Source organism: Cyanistes caeruleus, chromosome 3 (genome assembly GCF_971803275.1).
Source record: "Cyanistes caeruleus chromosome 3, bCyaCae1.hap1.1, whole genome shotgun sequence".
In the NCBI taxonomy this organism is placed as follows: Eukaryota; Metazoa; Chordata; class Aves; order Passeriformes; family Paridae; genus Cyanistes; species Cyanistes caeruleus.
Window position 1 is genome coordinate 104,379,699 of NC_141703.1, and position 27,672 is coordinate 104,407,370.

The following is a 27,672-nucleotide window of genomic DNA, read 5'->3' on the forward strand; positions in this document are numbered from 1 at the left end:
CTGTACATAGTGAGGGAGACAGCAGAAAAATATTCTTCATGCCTTCAATGAAGGATGTAATATTTCCATCTTGTAGTGTTTGGTGTTGATTATATTCATTTTGCAAAGTTCATTTAGTCATGGGCATTTTCATGCTGCCAGATGCTGGCTGTTTTGGATCTTTGGGATGATGGAGAAGGAAAGAGGTAGGAAAAAATGAAATATTGGTAACTTCTTAGGGGGAGAGGATGGACATTTCAGCTTCTGTCACGATTCCTTCTCATCTTAGTCGTGACTGTCTAAACAGTCATTTCTATCTATTTCTGAAAGATCTGATATTTTTTATTTTGTTAGTCCAGTGTTCTGAAATTGGAAGAGTGAAAGCTGCTAATCTTTCCTTCTTGGAGCTTCTTCAAGTGTTAAGACAATTCTATAATTATGAAGTACTAGGGTTTACAATGAAAAATGCCTGTGCTATTGCATGCTGTTCTTCCTTGAGGTTACTGAAGGATCTTGAGGAAGTCCATAACCTTCCCTGTAGTGAAATGGAACCTGGATGGCAAATAAAAGGGCCCAAGAATATGTCAGTAAGCAAGCAACTGAGCCTATGCCCCCTATAGCCTGAAAGCAGCAGAGCTCTCCAAAATATAACTCTTACAAGACCACTTTGCTCAGGGCTCTGATATTCAGGCTTCTGTGAAATTGCTGTTGCTGTTTATTCAAGCCTGAGGGTTTTAACCAAGTGCTTATACCAGCAGCCTTTTGTGCCTGATACAGATTAGTCAAAAGGAGAATATGGAAAGGAAGAGTGACCAGGTAGTTGGTTATACCAGCTACAGATTGAAATAACTTTGACATATTTTTTCCTGGGTGTCTCATGAGTGGTTTCTTATTTAGGTTGCTGGTGTATACTGCCTCAGAGTAAACATCCTACAATTCTGTTAATTAAAAAGAACCTCTGTATTCATTAATGTTGTAGGCATTTATAAACATAACTCCAGCTTAATCGTAGCTGCTGCCCTTTGGCTTCATGAGCAGAATGAAGGAGAGAATATACAACTGCCAATTCATCTTGAATACTGCAGGCTTTTCTCTTGACTTGATCTCATAAACACTAAATTAGAACTGGATATACTTAAGGTGAAGGCACCAAGGATAATTGTGAGTCTGGGAATCTTTGGTCTGAGAAATTTTTTACTGGAGTAAGTTGTATGAAGGGTATTTGGAAAATCATAATATGAGGAAAGATGAAGGATTTTTATTTTTTTTTTTTATGAGGAAAACCCTAAATTATCTCAATAAATTTATCAAATATGCTTTTCAAAGAAATAAGAGGAAGTAAAGATGCTGAACTCATTGTTAGGACCTATGGGTGTGGAGAAAAGCATAAATGAATCAAAAAGGGAGCTAGGCAGTCATCAGGGACATTTACTTGACATGGGATTTTTTTTGCCTCTTGTAGCTCTCTGAGGAGCTTTTGCTGTAATAGTAACAGACATAAAGGTGGACTTTAGACTGGTTACTTTTTTTGTTTCCACTACTGCACATTCAAAGCTTGAAATAGAATTACAAATTAGTCATTTTATATCTCTAAAACACTATGTTGACTTAAAAATCATGATACTTGAAATAAAAAGAAATGTTGTGTTCCTTTTGTCTTTCTGATGTTCCATCCTAGAAGTTTGTATAATCTTTTTTAAAACCATATCTTTCCTATGGAGGCATTTCAACTCTGGAAAATTGAAATTCTTATGAACCTGGAAATGAGGGAATTAAAAAAACCCAATAAATTTCATAATAAGGGATAACAATTTTTTCTGTGCTTCCTTGGAGGTCTGCCTGCCCACTCCTAATATAATCCTAAATGGATTCCAAAATTTATCTTTTGTAAAATAATGCAGAAAACCATCATCAGAGTGTGAGTCTGGGCACTTCAGGCATTAGACTGAACCAAGAACAGCCATGACCAGCAGCTGTGGTGGTTTTCCTTATGCTCCTTGGTGGTCCTGCCCTTCTCCTTCTGTATCCCCTGAGCTGCTCAGGTAATACCTGATCCTGCTGAGCTGCTGGAGGCTCGTGTCAGGAATGGCAGAAAGCTGACAGGAACTCATCATACCTTCCAAAAGCCACTGGTTTCATTAATGCTGAGCATACAAGGTATCCAGGCTGGGTTGAATTCTTTTGCAGTGTAGGGAACAAAGGGGTACTTTTAAGGAAGCCTGTCACCATTAAGAACAATCTTCCCCATGGCTGAATTGCTCATGGGTAGGGGTAGGAACAGGATAGTGTGATAAACTCTCAGGGGAGCATAAGATTTGAAAACAAGATGAAGACTGAAGAAAGGATGTGGGAGGTAAAAGAGCCATAAGGCTTCAGACAAAGATCTGTCAAAAGTTCTGAGGTGTGACTGATGTTGTCACATGTCTTGGACATGGAAAGTATTTGCTATCTGATCCAAAACTTTGAAGTTAATTGATTTACTTATGGTACCTGAGGAGGGTGGGGCTGGGGGTTGTTTAGTCTAAGTTTTTCTTATTGTCCAGATGTAAAAATCATGAAACCTCTGTGAAGTCCCAAGATTTTTTTTGGTTCTTCAACACATCACATGGTGCTAGCAATCAAAACAAACACGAGTGTCTGCCTGCCTCATTTCAGTAACATTTAAGAGAGAAATAGAAGAAATGGTGTTTTAATTATTAGCAATGAGACTGGTGATTAAGAATGGCTTGATGGAGAAATTTAACAGAAGCCACGGCTTAGTTGACTCTATGTGACAGATACTGACCCAATTTTTTGGCAACTAAGAGCCATAAACATCATCCTTGATGCATCAGACTCAGCATCTGGTAGGCTGTCTTATAACTTTTAAAAATTAATGCACAGAGGGATAAAGAACTGTACATCAGCATGTGTTTGTTTTCTGTCTAAATGCAAATGTTGCATCCCCAAACAAGTCCATAAATATATTGTAGAACTTAAAAGATCTTTCATCATTGATATGGTCGTGGTGAAATCCCAATATTTCCTTGTTTGTGATATTACATGCTGTTTGTTTAAAAAAAAAATAATCTCTGAACACCATGATGTTCATGATTGTCTCCACCAGTCAAAGTATCGTTCTTTAATCAGATGAATAAGCAAGGCTTTAGATTTATTAATACCATCTTTTTAATGTTGCACTGAAAAGGGCATCATGTCTGTGGTTGAAAATGTGATAACTTCAGGGAATTTGTGACCATCGTTGCTTTGTCATTCTAAAGACATTGATTTTTATTTTTTTTTTTGTATAAATCTACAGCACAAGTTTTGTGGCTCATTGATTTGAGTACTGCACGCTTATATGGAAACAACAAAATGCCAGACTGTGGATGAATTCAAGCTTTTGGGCACACTTAAGCAAGCACTGGGCATCTCAAAACTGTTTGGGCAGTCTGAATGTCAGGGATCTTTCTCAGAGTACCTGTTATGAAAATCCAAAATTTTGCACAGAAAGTCTTGTGTTTGCTGATCCAGTAGAGTCAGTTTGTATCTTAAATACAAACATTTGGAGATGTAGGTAGTAACTCTTATTTCTGTGGCAGTAGCACCTATTAAAGGAAAAATTGACTGCAATTTATTATTTTGAGAATATGTGCACTATTGAATGTGCCCTTTCTCTTTCCTTCCCTTTCCACTCTGTGTTCCTGCCCCCTGGATTTTGGAGATCCAAAGGATAGTCAGTGTGAAAATATAAAATGCATAGCTGCTCTGTGCAGTGGAAAGATTGCTGCTACTGCTAAAGATTTGTTCTTCCTGTTAGCTACCAAAAAAAAAAAAAAAAAGCACTCAGGGTTCTTCCCATGCAATAATTCAGAAATGCTGCAAGTAATTAGTGTGTTGAAGCTTGCATTTTTGTTTAAAATATGAAGTAAAGCCTTAAGAAAATGCAGTGAGGAGTCCTGAGCAGTGGCACAGTGCAAAGCAGGAAATCTCCTGCACACAATAGAGATTAAATGCTCCCTGTGCATACTGTATTCTGCTCAGCCCTCTGCGTTCGGAGCTGGGACCGTGGCAGTCGTTATCTCCAGCAGGTTCCTTGGTGATTTTCAAGCCCTGCACTACCTACCCAAGTGGCAGTGACACCAGCTTTCACTGAAGCCTTATTACTCTTAAAAGAGCAATTTGGTTGGTTGCACAGCTATTAGGATCAGACAGTCAGGCTTAAAGCTGTCAGTACAACTGCTTCTCATCTTTTTTCACAGTCCTGACATCTTTTCTCTTTTCTGCTGGACACAAGCATTACTGTATTTATCATTTTCAATCAAGCTCACGCTGCAAGCTGAGGAGTATATTCCCACAGAAACCCAAGTGAGGAGCAGAAATTATTTTATAGCTGCTGTAGTAGCAGCGGTGCTGGCTGCATGTTGTGTGGGAGAAATCGGATCAGTGAGAAATGTGGCTTTCCTCAGGGCTACATCATTGAAATATTACTTCAGCGTCTGAGAGGAGCAATTGCTCTAATTTTTCAATGATTAATCACTCTTCCCTAAGTAAACACAAAGTGGGGGAGAAGATGTGAGATTTAATTTTTTTTTTTTTCTTTTTTATATTTTTAAAATAACTTGTGGAAATGTTGTTATCATTGAAACGGGGGAAAATCACTATGCTTGAACTTCTTTTCATTTTGATGTTGCTCTTCTCTGGACCAACCCTGAGCAAGCTTAGCAGGACCAAAGGCAAACACTGGAAGGGGGGTAAGTGGAAAGGAAAAGTTTTGTAATGGATGTTTGGGTAAGGTACTAAAAAGCTGTATTAAAAGTAATCTCAGGAGAATACCTGTGCTATTTTGAGTGACTCAGATTTCAGGTTGCTGTGTGGGTTTGCAGTAGGATGCTAAAAAGAGAGCATGGAGTTTAATTTGTTTTCTTGTTAGTTTGCTTGGCTGACTCTGTGTAAGGTATGTATTCCTTGCAGGAATTTTGCTTTGCATTATACCATTAACAGAATATTGTTTAGGGCCTTGATACAAATAAATGCATGCCATTTAGAAATTTAGAGATTTTTTTGGATTGTGAGAATTCAGATTGTTCTTTTCATTATGGAGCCTCTGGGACTCTTATGGATTTATTGGAAGTGATGTTACCCCTGTCAGAGGGGGCTACAGTGTTGGAGAAAAAGAGAGAAGGAAAGCAAGAAGCCTATTTTGAGTGCAGAATTGTTAGTATGTGTGGTAAAAATGACTAGACAGACATTTTTTTAGAGTCCATGGATGTTGTGAAATGCACTGCCAGCAGCACTAATTGGCTGACTGGCTATGTCAGTGTTGATGTGTTAATAAAGATAAATTGCATTAACTTTATCGAAAAAAATGCTATGTTGAGAAAACACTTATGATTTTTGAAGGCAGCAATCCATTTTCCTCTTCTGTTAAAAACTGCTGAGAAGATTTACCCTGTGTATGCTGTGAGCAGTTCTCTAAATGTGCCTTTTCATAAAGTTCACTTTGTTTTGCTTCCTTGCATGACATTTGTTTATGGAAAACATGGGTTATTGAGGTCTCATAATCTAATATAGCTCAGTGAGCATAAATGGTATCTCATAAATATTTGGACTGAGGGACTGTGGATTGTAGATAGTTTGATATTTTTTCCCTGCTTGTTTCTTGATATTGCTGATTGGAGGCACCCCCAGGATTTTTTTTTTACTTTTTTTTTTTTCCCCTTACAAGTGTTGCCACAGCATGGTGTGTTTATCACAGCTTTAATAGCACTTCCAGTTTTTCTCTGCTGTCAGTATTGTGATCTGAGGTTAAAGAGTAGCATCAACATTAAAAAGAAGTTTTAATAATTTATCACAACATCTCAGCAGGAGACTCCTCCCTCCCCCCTCAACATTTCCTTTTGTTGCATTTAATCTTCCACCTACTGTACCTTCAAGGGAAAAGTTGCAGCACAGGCTTAACCTGGATTGTTAATGCAGCACATATATCTGAAAATTATTTCCTGGTCCCGTAAATCACATTATCACATGTATCTCACAGTGCTGCTGCTGGGTATCCTCACTGCAAATTACAAGCTGTTATTTACTCTGGGCAGCATGACCTCTTCTCAGAGGTATGTGACTTTGGAATATATGTCACTGTCAAGTTCCTGGGATTTGAGAAATGCTGTTAACTTTTTTCCTTCTCCCATTTTCAATTAAATCTGGTAAATGAGGGCTAGATTGCTTTGGTCTCTTACCTACTCTCAGGCAGAGGCAAAGAGCTGAATTTTTATCATGGGTAGAAAATAAACTGTGGACCTGACTGCAGAAAATATCTTAATATGGGGTTTTGCTGTTCTAAGAAGTGTTTTTTGCAGCTGAAACAAAGCATAAGGAAGATGCCTGTTTCAAGGAGGCTAAGAAGCAATTTGTCATGTTTGCTTGGAGCTCTGAATCAGCAAAAACCTCGGCATGCTGCTGTCCAGTGGTTTGTTTCATACGTGATATTGCTGTGAGTACTGTGTGGCTTGAAGAGGGTGCCTGCTTTCTGGGGAAAGCTCCAAGTTCAGGATCTGTCAGAGCACAATTGTTGTAATATCATGTAGTCTGAGTGTTTCTGACCTCCAAAACAGAATGTGTGCACCTCCCTGTTCCATTAACCATTACGGATCAGCTTTTGCTTATATCTCAGTAATGTGAGTGCTTTTTGTTGGTGTGCACATGGAATTCATGGTGTCACTTGCTGAGAGGTCAGCGTGCAAACTTCTCCACTGCAGCTCACTGGGAAGCCCATCCCAAAGCAACAACAGAGATTATTTTTTTATTATTATTATTATTTTTATTTTTTTATCTTATTTTTAAGAAATTCCAAACAGCCAGAGACCTGCATACCAACTTCCAGCTCTGTTGTTCAGAGGGGAAGGGTGAGGTGAAGCTGGATATGTGCAGCTGGAAATGCATTGGATGACTCACAGTATTATCTATGCTGAAGTGAGTTGCATGGTGGATAGCAACAGCTGATTTATACCATCCTCTAGTTCTTCCATGACACATTTTGTTTCAAAAGTGCTGTAAAGTATAGGCATCTTTGGAAGTCTTGGTGTCTGTAGGTCTGGTCATGATCAGTACAAGTTAATGAATTTACTGGTACAATTAATAAAAAAAACTACATTGCTGAAGTTACAAGCTCTGAGAAGACATTTTCTATGGCCTTACTGTATAATTCTGTATTTATGACAGAACCAGCTCATCTCACCTGAATTTTTCTCTTTGGAATTCACTAAAAGCAAGAAAAATGTTACCCACATGCAACTAAAAGAAAGAATGGAATTCTGGTAGAAAACTGCTCCTGATTTAGTTGCAAGGTTAGGTGTCAGGAAGTCAAATGAGTCCTGTTATGTGGGTCCAGAGAAAAATAAAGATACCAGTTCTAGCTGTTTTTAAGTCTGCATTCCAAAAAACCTTTCAAAATGATTCATTGGAATGCAGTGTCTAAATGTGTGTTAAACTGGGATTTATAAACTAATGATCAAGATAAACTGGAGTCTAAAAGCAGAACCTGGATGTACAAATCAACTGGAATTTCTTTTTCCCTTTAAGCTGAAATAACACACCATGGTACAAGTTTAAGAAGGATTTCTAATGAGACCAAGAAACTAGGAAGAGGAAAAGAAGATAAACTCAATACTTCATCTTAAATCAGAAAGCAAATTTGAGATGTTGCTGATGCCTATCCCCTCCTGAATACTTCTGTTGAATTTCTTCAACAGTTTCCCTTTGTCATACATCTTGATCATATGTAGGGGTTGAGGAGGAAAAGTTTGAGTGTACCCAGCAAAATACATGTGGATATGATTTGTGTCTGTTCTGTGGCATCTAGGAGAAGTAATCTGCCCTTTTGTTTCTAACTGTGTAAGACTGTGAAAGAAAAGTTCAGAGAGGATGAGTTTGATCACTCCTGGAGGACATAAACTCCTTACTCATCCTGGAAACAACTCATGCATTGCACTGGGTGTGGGGGGGGACTGTGCCCATCCAGGCTGCTGGGCAGCTTTGAGGAGCCTGGCTCTTTGCATGGTGCTCTCTGTAACAGGATCTGGTCCTTGTGCCAGGCCAGCAGCCACCCCAGCTGAGGTGTGGCACACTGAGCCACTCTGGGATGGTCCTTGGGGTGAGCTGAGCCTCAGGAGGGGCACAGAGAGACTCTGTGCACACCCCAGGGAGCCCTGGCATGAAAGTTATCTGTCAGCAGTGCTGGCAACACCTCCCAAGAGAAGAAAAAAGACCTTCAGGACTGGGGAGAGGAGTTGGAGATGAAAAGACTTCTGAGGGAAAGGACCAGACCTAGGGCTGGGAAATTCCATTTAAAGAATGCCTTCTCCCCAAAGCCTTGTTTGTTCAGAGCTCCTTTGTGCTTCACTGTAAGAATTTGCATTTTCAGAACTCAGAGTGACTTAATTTGCTTGTGATCAAATTGTAGAAATAAAAATAAAATGCAACCACAGGGCATGACCCCACAGAACGATATGAGGGTGGTGCCTGTCCTTACCGTCTACAGGGAAGTGAAGCAATAATCTCTTTAATGACTTAATCAAAGTTTATTATGCAAGTGATCCAGCCTTATATTTCAGTTCCAATTTCAGCTCTACTGCAGTTTAATCATTTTTATGGCAAAAGGTACCAGTGTTAGAAATCTCAAGTGTCTCTGGCAAGGTATGAGTGGTGAGGGTGGAACAAAGCTGTGCGCCTCACATTCAGTCTCCCTACAGACCGATCACAACATGCATTACCTGGGGTGCATGTAGTACCCCAACACCACTGTAAATGTGAAATAAATGAAAGTAGATAGGAGGCATTTGCATGGATCCAGGTGGCCTGGATTTCAGTGAGAGTGATTGTGAGGCATGAGGGGTCTGGTTAGAGGTGGAGCTTTGGATGTGGTGGTTGATTTGCAGCACTTGTAGAGCACAGCCAGCTGTGCTGGGATGATTCACTGTTTACTTTATGTGATTTTAAGCATAACACTTTATATAGTTTGCCATTTATCTAATTTAAGTAATTTATTTTATGTAATTCCAAGGATAAACTGCATGAATTATTTTTTAATATCTTATCATGCTGTATTACTAACACTATTTCTTAAATAATGTGAGATTAAATATGCTGGCATGCTCTTTTCCATTGGAAAAGCTTATGAAATGCTGACCAGAAGCTTCAGACTCAGGGTCCTAAATGTATTTCCCCATGTTTCACAGAAGCAACCTGATTTTGAGTAGTAAGGAATTCACAATTTTTTTAACTTCAGAGGAAGCTCAATATATTTGAGGAGGTGGCTTGTGCATAGCTAAGGATCTAGAAGTCTAATTTTAGAAACTGAGTACTGTAAGTGTGGATCTGCAGTTTTAGCTTGACTGCAAGTATATAAAGCATATGACTACACACAGTATGTGATTTGATGTACCAAAGGATGTTCTAATAGTTTTGCTTTGAATGTTCTTGAAAAGAAAAAGAGTATTTATCTGGATACAGAGTGACTGTGAAATTAACTGGATTTTATTTAGTCTTCTATTTTCTTTAAAGTCTAGATTTAGCCTCTATCCCATGATAACAAACAAGTTTTTTGAACCTTCTTTTACACCACTTTCTTTGGAGTAAAATCTGTATCCAAAAGGCCTCTGGAGATGCATGAAGCTTCTTGCACATATTTTGTTGGAATAAATGGAATATAAATTTATCTATTTTTCATCTTTTTGAAGACATTTGAAATACTTCATTGAAGTTTGGCAACCTGCATTTAGTCTCATACAGACAGAGGCAATGGAGATGGGATCAATGGAAAACTGAGCTTGTGAGAGTTTTCTTCTCAGCTGCAAGGAAGGGCAAATTATATGACTTTTCTAGTCACAAGGGGAACAATGTAGGGGAAATGTAACATATACTTGAGAGCAGACCAGTGCTGTCACAAAATTAACAGCAGCAAATAAAACATAGGGAACAATCTCCCAGCCACCACTGACAAGGGGTTGCCATCCTTTAGCAGACGGAGTTGGCCTGAGCTAGGTTTTCCTTCTCCTTCAACTTTTAAGAGTCCTGTCTGCTGGATTTCCCCCCAGCTCCTCCACTGGTGCCAGTGCTCCTGCACATCTGCTGGCACCTCTGCCTGGGGAGCTGGTGCAGATAGGAATTGGACAGATAAGAGAGGATGGCATCCATTTGGCTGATGGCACTCACTATCTGATGTGATCCCTTCATTTGCATACTCTCAGGTCCCAGGGGAGCTTGGTATAGAAGGGGGCTACAGCCACGAGGGAAGAGAAGAGGTTGTGATTGTGGTTTGATTTAGGGTAGCTCAACTCGACTCATAACTTCACCCTGCAGCTCCAGACTATCCAGGAAAAAAAAAAGTTAATAAGGTGGCACCTTCCTTTGAATCCTATGTCCACATCCTGTGCTTGGAGTATTGCCTGAAATGTTTGCTATCATATTAAAAAGTATGTTGATCAAACAGTTATAAACCAGAAGGAATATTTAAATAACACTTCATCCACCATGCATACAGGTTCCTCTCCTTTGGTTATTTGCATTTTTTTTTTTGTTGAACAGATTTTGGAACAACCATAAAGCATCACTGACATTAGAAAACCAGCAAGCACAAGAATACTCTCTTTACTTTTGTCCACAAATAAAATGAATGCGTGTACATTGCCTTTAGGTGTTGAAAGAGCACAGATCAGATGTGCACTTTCAAACTCATGAACAGGCTTAAACACATACCCAGAATGGCTGAGAAAATGTTATTTTGGCTTTCCCTTTCTACAAATTTTCAAAGAAAATGTTGTTCATCAGTTAAACACTATTGATTTTTTACTTCAAAGCGTGATCTAAGGAATACTCAGAGTGCATTACTTCTTTCAAGAGCCATTACTGCATAATCTTGTGAAAACTTCTTTCCTTAGTACATTAAAAACTCTACTAAGTTTTTAATGTACTAAGTCCGTTGGTACTTAAGGGGGGGCAGGATTGTATGGTGCTTTTACAGATTAGTTAATTTAGTTAGTTTTGGTAAATGTTGCTTGAACCACCAACAATGTAAAGCTCTTGCTTTAGAATTTCCGCTCAATAGAGACAGCGTCTTCAAAAGAAATTACTTTTCCAGTCATTTATATTTGAATCCTAATATATTGTTCTTAGCTGAATTCTGTCATGTTAGCTCTCATCTAGCACTGTTTTCATCCTACAAGGTTTGAAACTGCATCAGCCTCGTCAGCGAAATAATAAAACAACTTTGTGGTTGCAGAACTATATTGCACAGAGAAGTGAAGTAAAAAAAAATTAAAAATTTCTAGGGTTTTCCCTCAAAACCAGTGTTTTTCCATTACTGTGTTTCCTTGCATGAGCAAACTTAAAATAATGGAAAAAACAAGAGAGAGACAAAATCCAGTTTTGTTTCTAGAGATGCTGATCGCTCAGTAGAAGCTCCCAGTGTCAAGGACTCTCAGCCCTCACAAAAATCAGTTTTGATATGCCTAAGTGTAACTCTCCTCTTTACTCTGGACTCCTACATCTTCTGAACACCAGCATCCCTCACAACCTCCCTGTTTCCTTTCAGCCTTAGGCACAACCCTGTGGTTTCCACACTCATGTAATTTGTGAGAAGACATCACCAGGGAAATTCCTGCTGTGGTCCCAAGCATGGACAGGTCTATGGTGGAGCAAATGAGCTGAAAATTCTTCACTGTCTCTGCCATGGAAAGGCTGGATAAGTGTTCTTGTTAACAGCACACATTGCTTCAGTTAACAATTACCTTTCTTCCTGCTGGACTTTGTATGTTCCATTTAAAGTGCACTGGGGGATTTTGGTAAGTTTAGAGAGAAAAGTCACAGATTTACCACACTGCCTGAGATTAGTGCCTCTGGCTTGATAATTTAACCTAGTTTGGAGGTTCATTGTACTGACAGTAGTAAAACAGGAAAAAAGGGATCCTTAGCTCTGTAAATAGGAGTAAAGGAACAATTGGTTTACCCACTGGTTAGAATCTTATTGGGAGAAGAATTGGAAATCTATGTAAAGTTTGATATAGGAAATTAAAAATGAGGAAAAAAAAGAACCCACAAAATTTTACTGAAAATTATAGAAAGTGTGTTTGAGAGATATTGAAGTATTTTACTCTGTTTAATTATAGAAAATTTGTGAGACAACTTTCATGCTATTTGAACATGTCACTAGCTTTCTTCTCGCATGAAGGTAAAGGTTCCTTAGAAATCTTAGAGAAAGCAGCTGCAGGACTGGATGACTGAAAACCAGTGGCAGACACACCCAAATAAAAACAATACCAAGTCTTGGGTTGTATTAAGCTAAAGCATTCTTTAGTTATATTTTTAAGTCTTACTGCTATATTGAAATTCTGAATTCCATTATCATCGTTTTAGTGTAATTAGTGCTTACTTTGAGAAACCAGAGTTGGTGTTCTTAATTTCTTTTATTTCCAGGCAAGAGGCAGGGTTTTTCACTCACTACATTCAGCATTTCTCTGGAAAGCAGTTGAGATACCAAATCTGCTACTTCTGGCTTAAAATATTAGCATATTACACAGAAAATAGCCCTTGAGGGTGCCTCTGGTTAAGTGTCTTCTGCAAATATAAGATCGTGTCTTTTTTCTTGCACTTGCTTGAGAAAAACTTAGTGTTGTTCTGTATATCAGGTGTGTCTGGGGGATCTGGAATGTGCTCAACATCTTTCTTACAGGCAGGAGTAATTCCACTGAAATTTCTAGAATTATGCCACTTCAAATGAGAGGAGAATCTGTTTTTGAGTCTTAGTTGGGTATGACCTATTTGATAATCAATCATGACAGCTCTTTCTGTTAGTCCTTGTCTACAAACAGATCAAATCAGTTGGGGAAGAGCTGATCTGAAGATGAGAGTGTGGAAAAGTCCTGGGGCTGATGAAGAGAGAGGAAGAATTGTGACACTGATGCAGTTCCCACTAGTTATGGTGATTTCATACCCCTGGTGATTGTGTAAAGCTTGAGAATTTGTCTACACTCTGTATTTGCTATCCATTATTCTGCAGTGGGTCTGGCTGGGCTATTTGTTATCTTGCTGATTATCCATGGACTTGAGAGAGGTTTGTGCAGTAAGAGAGAACATGTTTTAATGAATTACTCTTGCTTCGATGTCAAGAATCAATTCAATAAATTTCAATAAAATTTAGGTTATTAATACATGTTTAATAACAAAAAGGATAAATGCATGCTTAAAATAGTTTGAGGGTATAGAGCATGGTGAAGGATAAAAAGCTCATTAAAAATCTGGACAAAAGTAGTTTTTCAACTTTGCAATTTTGATTTTTTTTCTCACTGCTGGACTTTTTGGCTTCTGCTTTGAAAATGTGACAGTCTTGAAATCTGGGAATGTTCTAGCTCTTGGTAGTCACTGTGGAAAAAAAGAAGAATGACGACACTATGCTTTGCTGAATTTTTATTTCCATTTTTATTTTTAAAGTTGCAATCTTCTGCTTTTGAGTGTTGAAGATAAGCAGAAGGGAAATGGGAAGAGAACTGAAGAAATCAGCTTTGTTTAGTCAGTTCCTTCATGCTGTTGAATATTATTTTGAGGAATAATGTATTTTAAAGACCAGGACTACTGAGGGAGTTTAAGAATGGAATTGCAATAGGGCTGTGAAGGGATTTCTCTAAAGTGAGTGGTGGAACCTCCTGGTGCAGTGTGTGGAGACAGAAACCCTCTGCCACCTATCAGGGCAAAATCTCAGTTTTTGGTACTCTGAGGAAAAAGCCTCTTGGACAATAATGGCATAAAGCTTAATTTCAATCTCTCAGTGTTTAGGAGAAACATCTACTGTTTATACTTCTTTTCTACTCTTTTTTTTCGTAATTAATTTGTTAACACGTTGGATCTATTACCATAAGGAGGATAAATTCTCTGTTTAACATGGTCTCACTTCACTCTTTCTACAGCAGCCCCTCACAGGATATATTTTAAAATCCAACATTAATAGAATATCACTCTTTGAGCTGTCTTAAGAGCTCATTCTGCATTACATCTCCTGGCCACCAGTGACTGGCAGTTTTATATGTGCATTGGTTAGGTTGTTTCTCAGCTTCTTTGATCTTCACATTCAGTGTATAGTTTCTTCTGCTTGTCAATTGTTTTCTAATTTTTAGAAGACCTTTTACACATGGTTATCTACAGAGGCTATTTATCAGGGGATTATTAATTTATTTAAATCAGTTTTAATAGCTTTTTTACTGTATTTAAATAGAAAAACTATTTATAAGGAATGCTACCTTGAATTATTCCTATAGAGTTAGAGACAGCACAGCAGATCATGAGGAACATATTGATACATTTTTTTTTTCCTGATAATATGCTTTTTCTTAATTTATATTCTTGGGAAAATATAGCTCAGTATCTTGACTAATTTGCTTTCTGATATATTTTTGAAATACTTTGAAAAAAATATACTTTGAAAGTATATTATTGCTCTTTAATCTGAAAGGATCACAGTAATTGGTAAGAGTTTTTGTACCATTCAAATTGCAGAAGATACGTTGTCTTTCATAAATTCTCTGAGATTTATAACTGATTCATAAACTTGCTTAAAGCCTAATTTAAACAAAAGCTATGTTACAAAAGCTTGCATGTGCTCTCAAAAAATGCACCTCATGTAGAGAAAGTGAGATGTGTTGAGAACACAGGATAATGTAATGTATTATGCATGTAAATTTACTTGATCTATATTGGTCCTTTCAATTCCTTTTCCAAACAAAGAACATGGTAATTTCATTTCACAGATAATGTAGTTTGAGGCCCTAAATCAGTTTAGCAGTACACACTTTTGATTCATGGCAAGGGCTGTTGCTAGCTCTGAATGTATCTGTTCATAATCTCCTCAGCAGAAATTCAGCAGTGACTGATATGTTTAATGGCACTAACGTTGTCTTTGTGCATTGGGAAAGATCACCAGATGAGCTGTGTGATTCATCGATCACCACAATACCTATAGACAGTCACCACAGGGGGAAATTTTGCTATGCATTTTGAAAGGAAAATGATTTGAAGAATTCCTTACTGGCTTTCTGTGACCACTGTCTTCCGCAGATGTGATTTGGGGTTACTTTATTTGATTATATGTGTATTATTTTTTATGTGGGCATGTGCACTTGTATCACATTATGTTGAGTTCCAGTTTTGCATTGTGGTATAAACAATGGCTGGAAGCAAAAACCTTCCTTTGAAGATCCCTGATTTATTCCTTTATTCCCCTGTACATGTAAGTTGAGCATAGACTGAAGACCAGCTTGAAGAGTGATCTTTTTTGGCTGCTTGGTCTACAGGATGGATATGCACCAGACAACACAACTGCTAATAAGCCACTTGTCATCCTTCTCTAAATTATCCTGTTAGTTTTCAAACACCCTGTAGACACAGGCTTTTGTAACAGTATAAAATGTGCAGCAGCAAGATCTGTCATTTAACTTGCACAAAATGCAAAGGAGGTGCCATTTGTATTGATTCCTATAGATTTTTGTCTTGTCTAATGGGATTTATATTTTTTTTTATGAACTTGTGTTGGAAAAAAAAGTGAAAACAAATAATGGCCAGACACAGATAACATATTTTAAGTATAGAAACAGCTCAAACCTTTAAATTTCTCTTGCATGCCATGGCATCCCTGGTTTCTAAGGCATCCAGTCCCATCTGTCTTTTTGCCAAGACAGAGATGCAAAAGTGCACTGGAAACAGCCTCCTTTCACTTTGCATTAAAGCAGACAGACCAGCACTCAGCTTTGTGCATTTTGAACTCACTGCAATAAAAGTTTTAAGAGATAAGAAGCTTTTTCTATTTCAGGGTTGCCATTAGCCTGAATAATATATAAACATGGGAGAAGGTCTGAAGTAGTTTTGAGGCTCACAGTATAGCTTCAATTAAATTATACATCATTATCACAGCTGCTAAGCCTGGTGTGGGATTTTAGCCCCCTATCTCAATAAGTGTTCTATGTAGCTGCCTTGTCCAATCCTTTTTTTCCTCCTTTTCTGAGGCAGTAAGAACAGTATTTGAAAAACCAGGCTTAAGGAATAGAGTGGAGGATGAGGTTTGGTTAATCAAGAAAGAACATGGAGATGTCAACAGTCAAGCACCAAGGGAGGAAGGAGGTCAACTCTCTAGCCTTAAAAAACCACTGGGGAGAAATCAAACACTATTAAGTCATGACACATTATGTTCCTTTTGAACCAGGGCTGTGTGTGCTCCCTCTGTCTGCTGAGAGGTTTGCAGAGCAGCTCCGAGTTGCTCATGAAACCCCTTGTGAAGGCAGAATTGCTGAGGACACCCACTGGGGATGCTTTCAGTCCACAAAGCTGGCAGTGACAGTGAAACACAACCTAAACAGATACATTCTTTGTCTCTTTGTCCATTTATGTTTCTTTCAGGCTTTACAACCCAAAATTTTCGTGATGGCTTGTCATATTGCAGATGAGTGTTCTCTTGGATCTCAACATGATATAGAATTATTCAGCATTCATAATAGGTGTCATCGAGTTTGTGTTGGCTTTGGCATAAATCTAGGATATATAGGAGTATTATCATTTAGGAAAATCATAATGGCTTGTCTTTTCTTATTTCTTATTCTTATGATATCCTCTAAAAGTGTTAGAAATGTTTTGACTAATTACATTATTCACACCACTAATGACACTGCACCTGCCATTAATTTTATCAGTTTTCTTGTCTTCTTTGTACAAGTATAACATTAATAAATATTTAGCTTGAGTAGCCATACATGAAAGACTGAAATCAAGGTGCCATCACAGAGTTTTGTGTGCAGAATACTTATTTAGGATTATACCATACCATTGATTTTTTTACACTGAACGGGCTATTGATTTCAGTGGATGCTTAACGTGCAGATCAATGACACATTATAGGGTTTAAATAGTAACATTTGATACTTAAAAATAAATGAGACAGGGGTAACACTGACTTTCAAGGAGGACTAAAAAATATCTCATAAAAATGCAAACTTCCTTAAAAGTTCAGTCACAACGCTTGGTTTGCAAGATCGGGTGAAGAGTGTGTGAAGAATTGTGTTTAAAATGTAAAATTGACAATTTGTTGGGAAGCATGTGAGTTGGAAGCCGTGTGCAGTAGGTTTCACCACAGCACTGGTGCTGACCTGGCAGAGCTTTGCTTTACTCACAGCCCTGGGCAGCCTGTGCTGGTGCTGCCTCAGATGTGTTCTCTGTCTGACACAGCAGCAGTCTGCAGAGTAGCAAAAAATTTAGTGTACACTGGTGAGACCATGTAACTCATTGTCCCGAGAATCTGAATTTATGGGATGCAGCTGGAAATCCCTTAAGACTGGTTACACCAAACTTTATGTGAGCTGTATGCTTTCCAGTCTTGTTTGAGAGACAAGAAGAGACATTTGACTAGGAAACGCGCTACAGATTTTTGGAAATCTAATAAAAAACAAGCCTCTTAACTTCTTCATCCTCTGCTCAGCACAATTTTTTTCTAACATAGGTTTCTTACAAATTTGGTGAAATCCCTGTTCTTAATTTTGTATTTACAGTACTCAGGCATTTTCCTGAAGCATAATTTGTCATTTATACCTCTAGAAGATGGAGGATGAAGTGCTCGTTTTTGGTGGTTTACACTGTTTGATTAATCCTCACACTGGAAAATAAACTTTTTTTAATATTAGCTATGCTTTAGTACAGACCTGAGAATATAAATGCAGAAGCTTTAAGTCTGTGCAGTCTGTCAGACGAGTTAATAATAATAATATGAGTTAATTTTTTGCTGTTCTGTGGCGGAATTATTTCATAGGCATTTCTGCTGATATTGGAAGAGAAAAGTAGACACACCTTCCTCAATCGCTTCTTCAAAATTAGTTGAAAAATCTGTTCTCCAGCATGCAACATATGCCCTTTAAAACTGCTACTGTGCTGCTGCCTGCTCTTATCAGTTTGGGCCATAAATTTTGCATGGGTATAGAGGGAACTGCAGCTTGAGGACTTGAAATAGTTAGCAAGATGCTGCTAAAATATACAGACAAAGTACACTGGCAAATGGGTCTTTGTAGACAGGCATCATTACCAAGATCCATGTGTGCAGAACTGTGCAAGCCTGAGGAGAATTAAAGACCAGTACTGGCAGGAACCTAATTTTGGGTGAATGGAGTCCTTAGATTCATTGTGATATCGCACATAAATGAAAATACCAAATGTCGTTGACTTGTCAGTGAAAAAGTAGCCTAGGCTTTGTAACAAATGGATCAGTGATGTATATTTGGAAGCTGTGTGACATATTAAAGTAGTTTATGAGGCACAATTTGTTTTGGTGGTCTGCTCTGATTGATGGTGTGCTATCTGCCACTGCTTTAGATGTTGTGGTATGTTTGTAATAAATGTTCGTTCCGAGACAGTGCTAAATGTGTTTCATCTAAATCATTCATTACTTATAACAAGTTTCAGTGTATATGAATCAAAGCTTTTTTATACTTGCCTTCAAAAGAATTTATCATGTTGAAGCAGCTCTATCACCTGTGATAGGGCCAGCTGCACGCCTGAGTGCTCAGACCCTTCCAGCAGTGCCTGCTTGAAACAGCACAAAGTTAAACTGCAGGCAATGTAATGTTAAGTACTACATTTAAATGTTTGTTGCCTTTTCTAATCTAGCACCTCTATTTGCTTCCTTTTTTTTTTGGTTTTGCAAACAGAATACCAGAAAATATCAGACATAAGCACTGAGGGATGAGGAGAAAACATTGTTAACAACTGGATTTGTCAGAGGAAGCACGTCAGTGGGAGGGATTTTTGCTGAGGTTTCATACCAGTTATCACTCATTCTTCAGAAAACTAAAAAATGTCTGCACTATTCACAGGAGATTTCCTCTTTCTGAAAAGTCCAGAATGCATCATCCTTAAGCAAGCAGTGTGCTTTGTTCCCTCTTGGTTGGTAGGGAAAGGAATGTTTTTTTTTTTCCCATGGGCCTTGTCTATGTCTTTCCTCCAAAATTCAAGTGACAGTGCAGAAAAACTAAGGGCTATCATTCCAGGATGATCAGTGTAGAAATACTATGGTAACATTTTATTGTAAAAACATTGGTTTTCATTTCTGTGTGGCATTTGAAGAGACAGGTTTTTCCTGTTTCTGTAGCCACTAGGAAGTACAGAAGTATCACAGAATTCCAGGTTGGAAGGGATCACTATTGGTCATCTGGTCCCACCCCCCTGCTCAAGCAGGTCATTCCAGAACATGTGGCACAGGACTGTGTCCAGACACTTCTGGAATATCTCAAGTGGAGGAGACTCCACACCCTCTCTGGGTGATCTGTTCCAGTGCTTGGTCACTGCACAGTGAAGAAGTTCTTCATATTCAGGTGGAACTTCCTGGGCATCTGTCTCTGCCTGTGGCCTCTTGTCCCACTGCTGGGTGCCACCAAGCAGAGCCTGGTCTAGAACTGTACACAGCACTCCAGAGTCACACAGAGGTCCTGAAGTTATCTTAAATTCTTAACAGAACAAAAATTTGTGTAGTTATTAATTTAAAATTTGCATGTTGTTGTATTTTGGCTACTCTTTAAAGGTAATTGTTTTCACATAATATAGCCATGTACACTAAAATGTAAATCAAGAAAATGAGATGTGACTTTTACAAATTATTTTGGCTAGTAGAAATAACATTTGAATCAAAACAAATATGTGAATCTCGAGACAAGAGTCCCTGGTCCCTTATAACATAAAAAGAAACAGACTGTTGCATCAAACAGTTTGTAAAACAGAAACAAATTTGGCAAAGAATGGAAAAGGAAACAGCACAAAGGCTTGCCCAAGCAGTCCAGACTTGATGCAAGAAAACCTCTCCAAATCATAATTGTCTTTTTTTTTTTTTTTAAGTTTTGTATGCAAGACAGTATAAAGCACACAAATTATGTGCTGGCATTTGGAAAGAAGCATGTGGGTGCCTTTTCTCATCATTTTCAGAAAGAAAGTAAAAAAGGCACAGCATTACAGAACTAAAGGTGCTGTAATGATGGGTTGAGGCTGTACAGCTGCAGCAGCATCAAACAAAGGAAAGCATCTGCATGGCATAAGCTAGTCTCTTCATTCCTCCAGAGTGTATATCCTTACCTGGGCTGAATTATTGTGGGTTTCTTTTAACATACAGACTCTGTAGCTATGGATTGATCCTCTTTCTCTTTTTCTGTTAATGTTCTCTTTCCAGAACTTCTTAGCATGTTAATAGCACCTTCTAAGCAGCACATTCAGGAGTGTTTATCAAAACCTGAAAAGTTCTGTAACTAGACCCAGAGGGAAAAAAAACCAAGATGAAACTCAGAAAACATAGCAGAAACTTGAGGCATCAGCAACTCATAAGACAAAATAGTTCAGCACTTGCTGCTTTCTAAAGTTAATGAACAGATATTATGTGGCAATAGGTAGAAATGAAAACTGCACTTTAAGATCTATCTTATCTACCTCTAACCCCTCCCCTTCCATTTTAATTGGAAATCTTTGCATATTCACATTTCTTTTTCCTCTGTGGATGTCTCTTTCTTTATCACATTGTAAACAACCAGTTGTTGCATTCTATAAAGTCTCTTATATGGGCTTGGTGGAAGAAGTGGCTGCCCTGGGAATGTTTGTAAAACTGATTATCCCATCGGTTCACAGAAGCTAATTCCATCCATGGGTAGAAAATAGTTTTTACAGATTTCCTGCTTGTTTCTCACTTTGGTTTGTGGAAAGATCACATATGCTTAGGTGTGACATAAAAGGCATATATATTTGTGTGTTTATTTGTGATATAAATGATGTGTACATGATATCTGAGGTTCTAAATAATTTTTTAAGTCTTGCAACTCAAAAAATGACATATGCTCGCTCACCTCAAGGGGAAATAAAAGTTGGGGGGGGGGGGTAGGTATTTCCACCATCTAATCAAACCATGGATCAGATTTTAACAACATTAGCTGCTGTTCTGGCTCCCAGCCAGCAGCTGTAAAATCTGGATTCTATTTCTGCCTTCCTTTCTGAGAGGAGCTAAGGTCCAAGAGGAAGGCAAGGTGGAAACCCCAAGGTTGTCTTGGTGATTTTTGATATGCTCTCTACCTTGTGCTTAGAATGGGAAGAGAAGGAAAAATGATGCCTTGGGAATCACCATGGTTTGTCTGTGAGCACACACCCACTCAGCTCCGGAGAAATCTCAAGACTCCTGCTTTGAACTGGTGGCTGCAGGAGTGAGCAGAGGCTTAGTTATTGTACCTTCTCATCCTGCATCTTCCTTACCTACCCTTTTCACTGTTTCTCAGTTACAGAAAGTGTTTTGAAGTACAGCTGATTCCCACTTTGGCAAGCCCAGCTGAATTTCAAGGTTGCTGGCAGTGGCAGGTGGTGCTGCGTAACCAACCATTTATTCTTTTATGTTGTAACTTTTCACACAAGTTTTGCACTCAAGAATTTCATGAGAGTGGTACAGACACCAGGGGATTTATACACCAAGACAAGGTCTTTTATTCAGGCTTTTTGACAGTGATGCATAGTACTCACTGTGTCTGGGAGGAAGCAACACATTTGTCTTTTTATCCGGTTCAATAACCTCTACTGCCTGTGCTTGCCTACTAGAGAGGAACAACTAAGCTGGGAATCAGGGCTTTAATTTTTGACTCTCACCTGCTGGTGGAATCTGTTTGACCATGCCATTTATAAGTCTAGCTTTGTTGAAAGGCAGGGAAAAACACCAGTCTGCAAACTTTCCTGCCAGCTTTGATGGAACCTACTGTCCAGACTTGTCTCTGATATTTTTTGCCTGTCCTACTTACAGGGGGAACTGCCCTTCCAAGCAGCTACCAATATAATTTTTTATTCCCTTCCTCTGCAAAAGTAAATTTAAGCTCACAGTCCTCTTGCCTGGGGAGAGTTTTATCTAGTAACTACACAGAGATCTGAGAAATACAGAGATTAGGTGATCTGCCAAATTGTGCTGCCTGTCTCTTACAGTACAATAATAAAAAGATATTTCCTATAATGGCTCTTTATTTCCAATTCCCTAGTTTTTCTTTACCAAAGTACATTTAATTAGTAAAGGGGCTTCCCATACAATTCTTGATGAAGCATCTGAGAAAAAGCAGTTCAGCATAACCCCATGGAAGCACACTATGAGGGGGTTAAAAAAATGTATTTCCACCCCAAGTCACCCCATTGTTCCTCTCATTTACATTCTGAGGTTCATGGTGTTTGGGTTGTTGGGTCCTGTTACCCCCCTCTTCTTGTCTCTGTCTTGATGCTTTGGCTACTGTCGTTACCTGTTCTTCATTTATGGGCAGGTTTAAGATGGTGCAGGAGTTGTCTGCAGGTTTTGCAGTGGGTCTGCAGTGGTAGCTCCAGGCTCCTGCTGTCCCCTTTTAAAACCACAGCTCTGCCTCCTGAGCTTACTCCAAAAGGCTGAATTTGAATGCTAATACCGATTTTTATTATTATTTTTATTGTGGTTCAATTCAGAGATTAAGGATAAAGTAAAGAGCTGGGTTTCTACTGCTTAGGGACTGCTGAAGGTAGGACTGAAATGTTACTGTTCCCAATGGTTTATTAGGGAAGAGACACAGTTTGCCAATATTTCCTTTAAATATATGTGAACTCAATCTCGTAGAAGTTGTAAAAATCAATTTCACTAATAATTAGAAGTATAGAATTTTCTGCCAGTAAATGTGCTATATATAAGGAGGCATTGGACTCCACAAGGTCAATATACTTGCCTTCAAAATATATCCTAATATCTGTTAATGTAATCCACCAATTAAAAGGTCTATAAATAAGTATTTACTCAATAGATTACAATGTCTCCAAAGGGAGCAATTAAGCTTTTAAGGAGAAGTCTTAAACATTCCCATGAAGGTTTTAGTATTTTCTTTAACACTTTGTCTTACACAAATGTACATTTCAAAAATTATGTTTGAAAATATACTAATTTATGGTAAATTTGTAATTTGCACCTCAATGGTAAAAGGTCTTAAAATGAGTGTTGATAATGTGTAGTAATACTTATTTCAGTCCAAAAATGATAAAATTATGAAAAGCAGGGTTTTTTTTCTGCTATGGTGTTGAATACCTTGCTATACACTAACAACCTTTAGTGCAATTAGCAATCACACGAGAACAGTTTTTGTCCCAAGTATCTTTCTATGTATTTTACATACTGGAGATAAAGGGATTTAAAATGCTGAGGCAGATTCTTGATGTAAATATCAGTGAGCTGAGCTGATTTAAATTAGCTGAGCATCTGGCCCATTCTCTTTGAAAACAGATAATCTACTTCAGTAATTGACTGAGATTTGTGGGTTTCATTTCTTTCATTTTATATTTATTGTATAAAATAGTGTCATGCAAATCTAGAAAAGATTATTAAAATTATTGATTACTTATGCTGTCCAATCAGCTGCAAACTATGCACAGTTACAAGCCATTAGTTTTAGGTTATATTAGAAATTTATCCAATTAGAAAAAAATAATAATAATTAAAAGGATCAGGGATGTGTGTCAAAATATAATTGCACATTGCAGAGATAGAAAATCATAATAGTAGGCAATCATTCTTAGGGGAGAGGGTAAGGGCAAGTTGTGAAAAATTCAAATATGACTGAAATGCCAGTAAATGTCATACTAGTAAGAATATACATTACAACCTACTGTGATTTTTTTTTTCTCCCATGGGTCATCTTTTTTCTCTTTTTCTTCCAAGGTTCTCTGACCATGGCAGATACCCCTTTCTCAAATCTCTGTCCCATTTTCTTTTTCTTTTTTTTTTTCCATTTTCACCTAATTCATTAAATTAATAGCTTCTATAATTAATCTACAACCTTTTGCAATATAAGAGCTATGAATCAGACACGTGCAAAACCAAAAGAACCCCCCTCCTTTGAAATTACATTGTTTTTATGTAATTCCTTCATATGGTTTACCCATAGCAGAACAAGATTCACCATGTATTTTTTGCAAACTGAAAAGAAAACTATACATATTGTACAGCTCCCAGTATAGCAGACTGTAAATCATATTTAGATATTTAGTAAGCAATGGCAAAAGTGACAAAAAAGCAGCTTGGCTCAGAGATTACAAATATAAACCCAAGCTGATTAGCAAAGTGACTTCTTCTCACGCTGCATCTAAAGAAAAGCAATATTGTCCCTGATATTCCACTGAGAATAGCAACTTGAAACAGTCACAATTTGGTTTTCAAGCAGGGATCTTCTCATTCCTGTATCAGAACTTTTTTCTTATCCTTGGGATGTGTGAGTGTTTTGGGTATTTTAGGCAGTGCTTAATGCTCATCAGTGCTTCACACTTACCTGCCACAATGACAGTCCCTGCCCTAAAATAAGTTTGTATTGTGTGGTTGACATAGAGAACTGCTGGAGTAATTTAGAATTTGTAGAAAATAATCTGCTACATTAGAACTATGAAGTAAATAAAGATTTTCTTTATGGCTGTTTTAAATAGGTAAAGTTGGGTCAGAAAATCACCTTCCTGAGGTAACTGAGCTGCAGCCTCTCCAGTTCTCCTCTGGACAAGGACCACAGTCATAGCCAAAACCATTAGCAGAGCATTTGGAAGAATTATAACAGCCAAAGAATGCCTTTTAACGCTGAGTACTTTCAATGACTGAATTTACTGGAAAGCGTCCATTTCCCTTAAGTTATTTAAGTGCCCAAAGTGGCAAATGGGTGCAATTTTCAAAAGTGTATAGATGAATAATTCTAATTGATCTGAATCACAGAGAAATGACCAGACTCCCCTACAAAATCTCACTTTGCCTTCATCTGCATCTTTAGAGGTCTGCATATTGCAAATATCTCCTTTGGGCAGCAAATCAAGGAACCATCTTTGCTTAGTTGCTCAGCTGTGAGTCCATGCTTAAATTAAGCATGTGGTTGTGTGCTTTTCTCATCAAAGAAAATTGAAGGATGGGAGGATCACAGGATCATTTAGGTTGGAAGAGACCTCCAAGATCACTGAGTCCAACCTTTGATTGATCATGACCTTGTCAAACAGCACTGAGTGCCACAACCAGTTGGGTTTATTTTTGAACAATCCCAGGGATAGCAACTCCACCACCTCCCTGGGCAGCCCTTTCAGTGAAGAGCCCTTTCAGACCTGGCAACACTTTCAGTGAAGGAATTCTTCCTGGTGTCCAGCCTGAACCTCCCCTGGTGCAGCTTGGTGCTGTTTCCTCTGGTCCTGTTGCTGTTTGTCTGGGAGAAGAGAAGATACCCTTCTGATCCAAAGTACGTGGCAGGGGTTGGGTGTAATTGCAAGTTAGCAGCTGCATTGCTTCCTCCTAACTCCTGTGGCTCTAAAACTTTGACAGTCTGAATTGAGATGCAGTATCTTTTTGTCCAGAGGGAATTTATATCTAATCTGTTAATGTGGAACAGAAAATAGATGGGGGTAGAGGCTGAGGGTGCTCAGTGAAAGAAGAAAATGAAGACTTAGAAAAATAATCCTTATTTAAATTCCTTAGGCAGCATTTTGAAAATCTCTGCCTGGAGTATCAGCTGTGCTAGGGATTGATACCAAACAATGGGGAAAGTACTTTGGATAGTCAGAAAGTATTTGGTTCTCAGATAAATAAAAAGGGCTATAGACTGTTCCTTTAGTAGCTTTGCATAATTTTTTATTTTTAAAAGATCTATTCATTGAATAATAGAGCTAAAAGATGCCAGACCCTCAAAGGTTTTCAGTGACAATGTACAACACTGAAGTCTTAATTCATGTATTTAAAGAAGAATAAGAAATATATATTTCATAGCCTTTCAAAAGAATTCAAGAGAAATTAGTGGACTGAGGATTGTCCCATCTATCATTTGTAACAAGGATCTTTGGTCGTGGATGAAAAAAGAAAAATTAAATCTTATAAACCTATAAAATATATGAGCACATAAGAGGGCAGAATTAAATAAGTGGTTTTTTAAGAGACATATTTTTCTTTGGGGGGAATTTGGATGACAAATTCCTTTGTGTAGTTTGACTGCAAGTGAAACAGAAAATTTATTTACAGGCTGTGGAAGCTGGAGAAGGCAGGAGTGGCTTCCAGACCCTGTCTTGCTTCATTTCCCCACCTCCTATCCCACCTGGGAAGCATAAAACTAGATCTCAGAGGAGCTGCCTGCTGGTCTGCTGGCTTAGGCATTAGGTCATCTTGGATGGTCTGCATCAGGACCAAAATGTTTCTGAGGGCAGGAGGGTGACAAAGGCTGGGGGTTCAGTTTGGCTGAATTTTGGCAGGCAGAAGGAGCAGTGGGGCTGAGGGATGGAGGAAGGAGGAAGGTTAGAGAGCAGAGCTGCTCTTGGGCAGATTTAGTCTGACAAACTACAGAGGAACTGAGATTTTCCATCCCCACTTCTAGTGAGCTGGCCCTATTGGGCCCTAATATAGCCCCAGATCCAGAGGGTTTTCTGTCTTTCTTTTGAAGCCTTGCAAGAGAGAATAAAGAGTAGAAACGAGGTTTGGGAGAGCAGCTTACCTCAAGAGAGGAGGTGAAGTAGGACGGAGACCCAAGGTGAGATTCCCTCTGGCTTTTTTCCTCATATAGGGAGAACTAGATGTATTCAGAACTGAGATTTGCAGTTAGGCCAATTATTATTTTATCTGAAATATTCATTGTGAACTGGGATGTCACTGGCTTATAAATACATCTAACTGTGTGTTTGTTAACTGGACAAATTAGACCCACTGTGAGTTTTTTATCCCTTTCCGCATCCACACTTGACCTAAATGTTTTAACCCCTGGCTTTTGGTATGTTTAGTGGAAATCACTGTATAATGTTTTAAACTATTCTAACATAACATCCAAACTGCTGAAATCTAGAGGTTCATATTTTGGTATGATTCTTGAAGAGTTAATATGCCTTAGTGTGCATTAACACTGTGAACAAATGTCTATACACAACAGATACCTCTTCCAGCAAGGAAGGAAGCATAGTTATTGCAAATCAGGGCACAGAATAAGCTGAAAGTGTTTCTAATGAAAGAAGAAACGGGAGTGTACTTTTGTTGAAGGGTGGATGACCTTATACTGAACTACAAGACTTCTGTGTTCACTTAAGCAAAAGATTTCCTGCCTGAAAGCAAGCTGTACTATCAGATCTGTACTTTTTGTTGCTTTAGGGAAAAAAAAAATAAATTAAACGGTAATGAACAGCACTAGTATTCCACTATTATTCTTTGCAAATATTTACCACTGTTACAGATTTTTTGTTGTTGTTTTGGGGGGATTGTTTGTGATGTTCCAGGTAATTCACATTTAAAGACAGGAAAGAATTTGTTAAGCAAATTTTAAAATATTTTTTATATACTTATGCGATTAGATTAATTTATATGTGGTTGTTTCCTATAGGTTAGTGAAAGCTTGTGTCATTTCTTAACTTTTAAAAGTGCAACAACACTCCTCAGGGTAGTTATTAAGAGTAAAAATACAATATATTCCATGTATGTTTTGCAAGTGGTCCAGTTTACCTAACTTCTCATGCCAAGGCTTATCAATCCAAATTAGCAGTTTAACAAGGCCAAGTCCAAGGTGCTGCACGTGGGTCAGGGCAAGTCCTGGTAGGAATCCAGGCTGGGCATGACCAGGCCCAGAGCAGCCCTGGGAGGACTTGGGGGTGCTGGTGATGAGAGGCTGGACATGCCCAGAACCCCCCTGTGTG

General features: G+C 38.3%; 1 protein-coding gene across 17 annotated transcripts in view; it reads left to right on the forward strand.

The window, feature by feature from the left end:
- Window positions 1–27,672, forward strand: part of ROBO2 (roundabout guidance receptor 2) — a 1,015,778-nt gene that overhangs the window by 149,751 nt on the left and 838,355 nt on the right. For 15 of the 17 annotated variants that reach the window (XM_086883511.1, XM_086883516.1, XM_086883512.1 and 12 more), the window contains exon 1: window positions 4,516–4,712. The exons of the other annotated variants lie outside the window; for them this stretch is intronic. In XM_086883511.1, coding sequence (XP_086739637.1) covers window positions 4,589–4,712 — 124 coding nt within the window. In that variant the 5' untranslated portion in view covers window positions 4,516–4,588. Of the gene's footprint in view, window positions 1–4,515; window positions 4,713–27,672 lie in introns of those variants that run through there. 17 annotated transcript variants of the gene reach the window in all.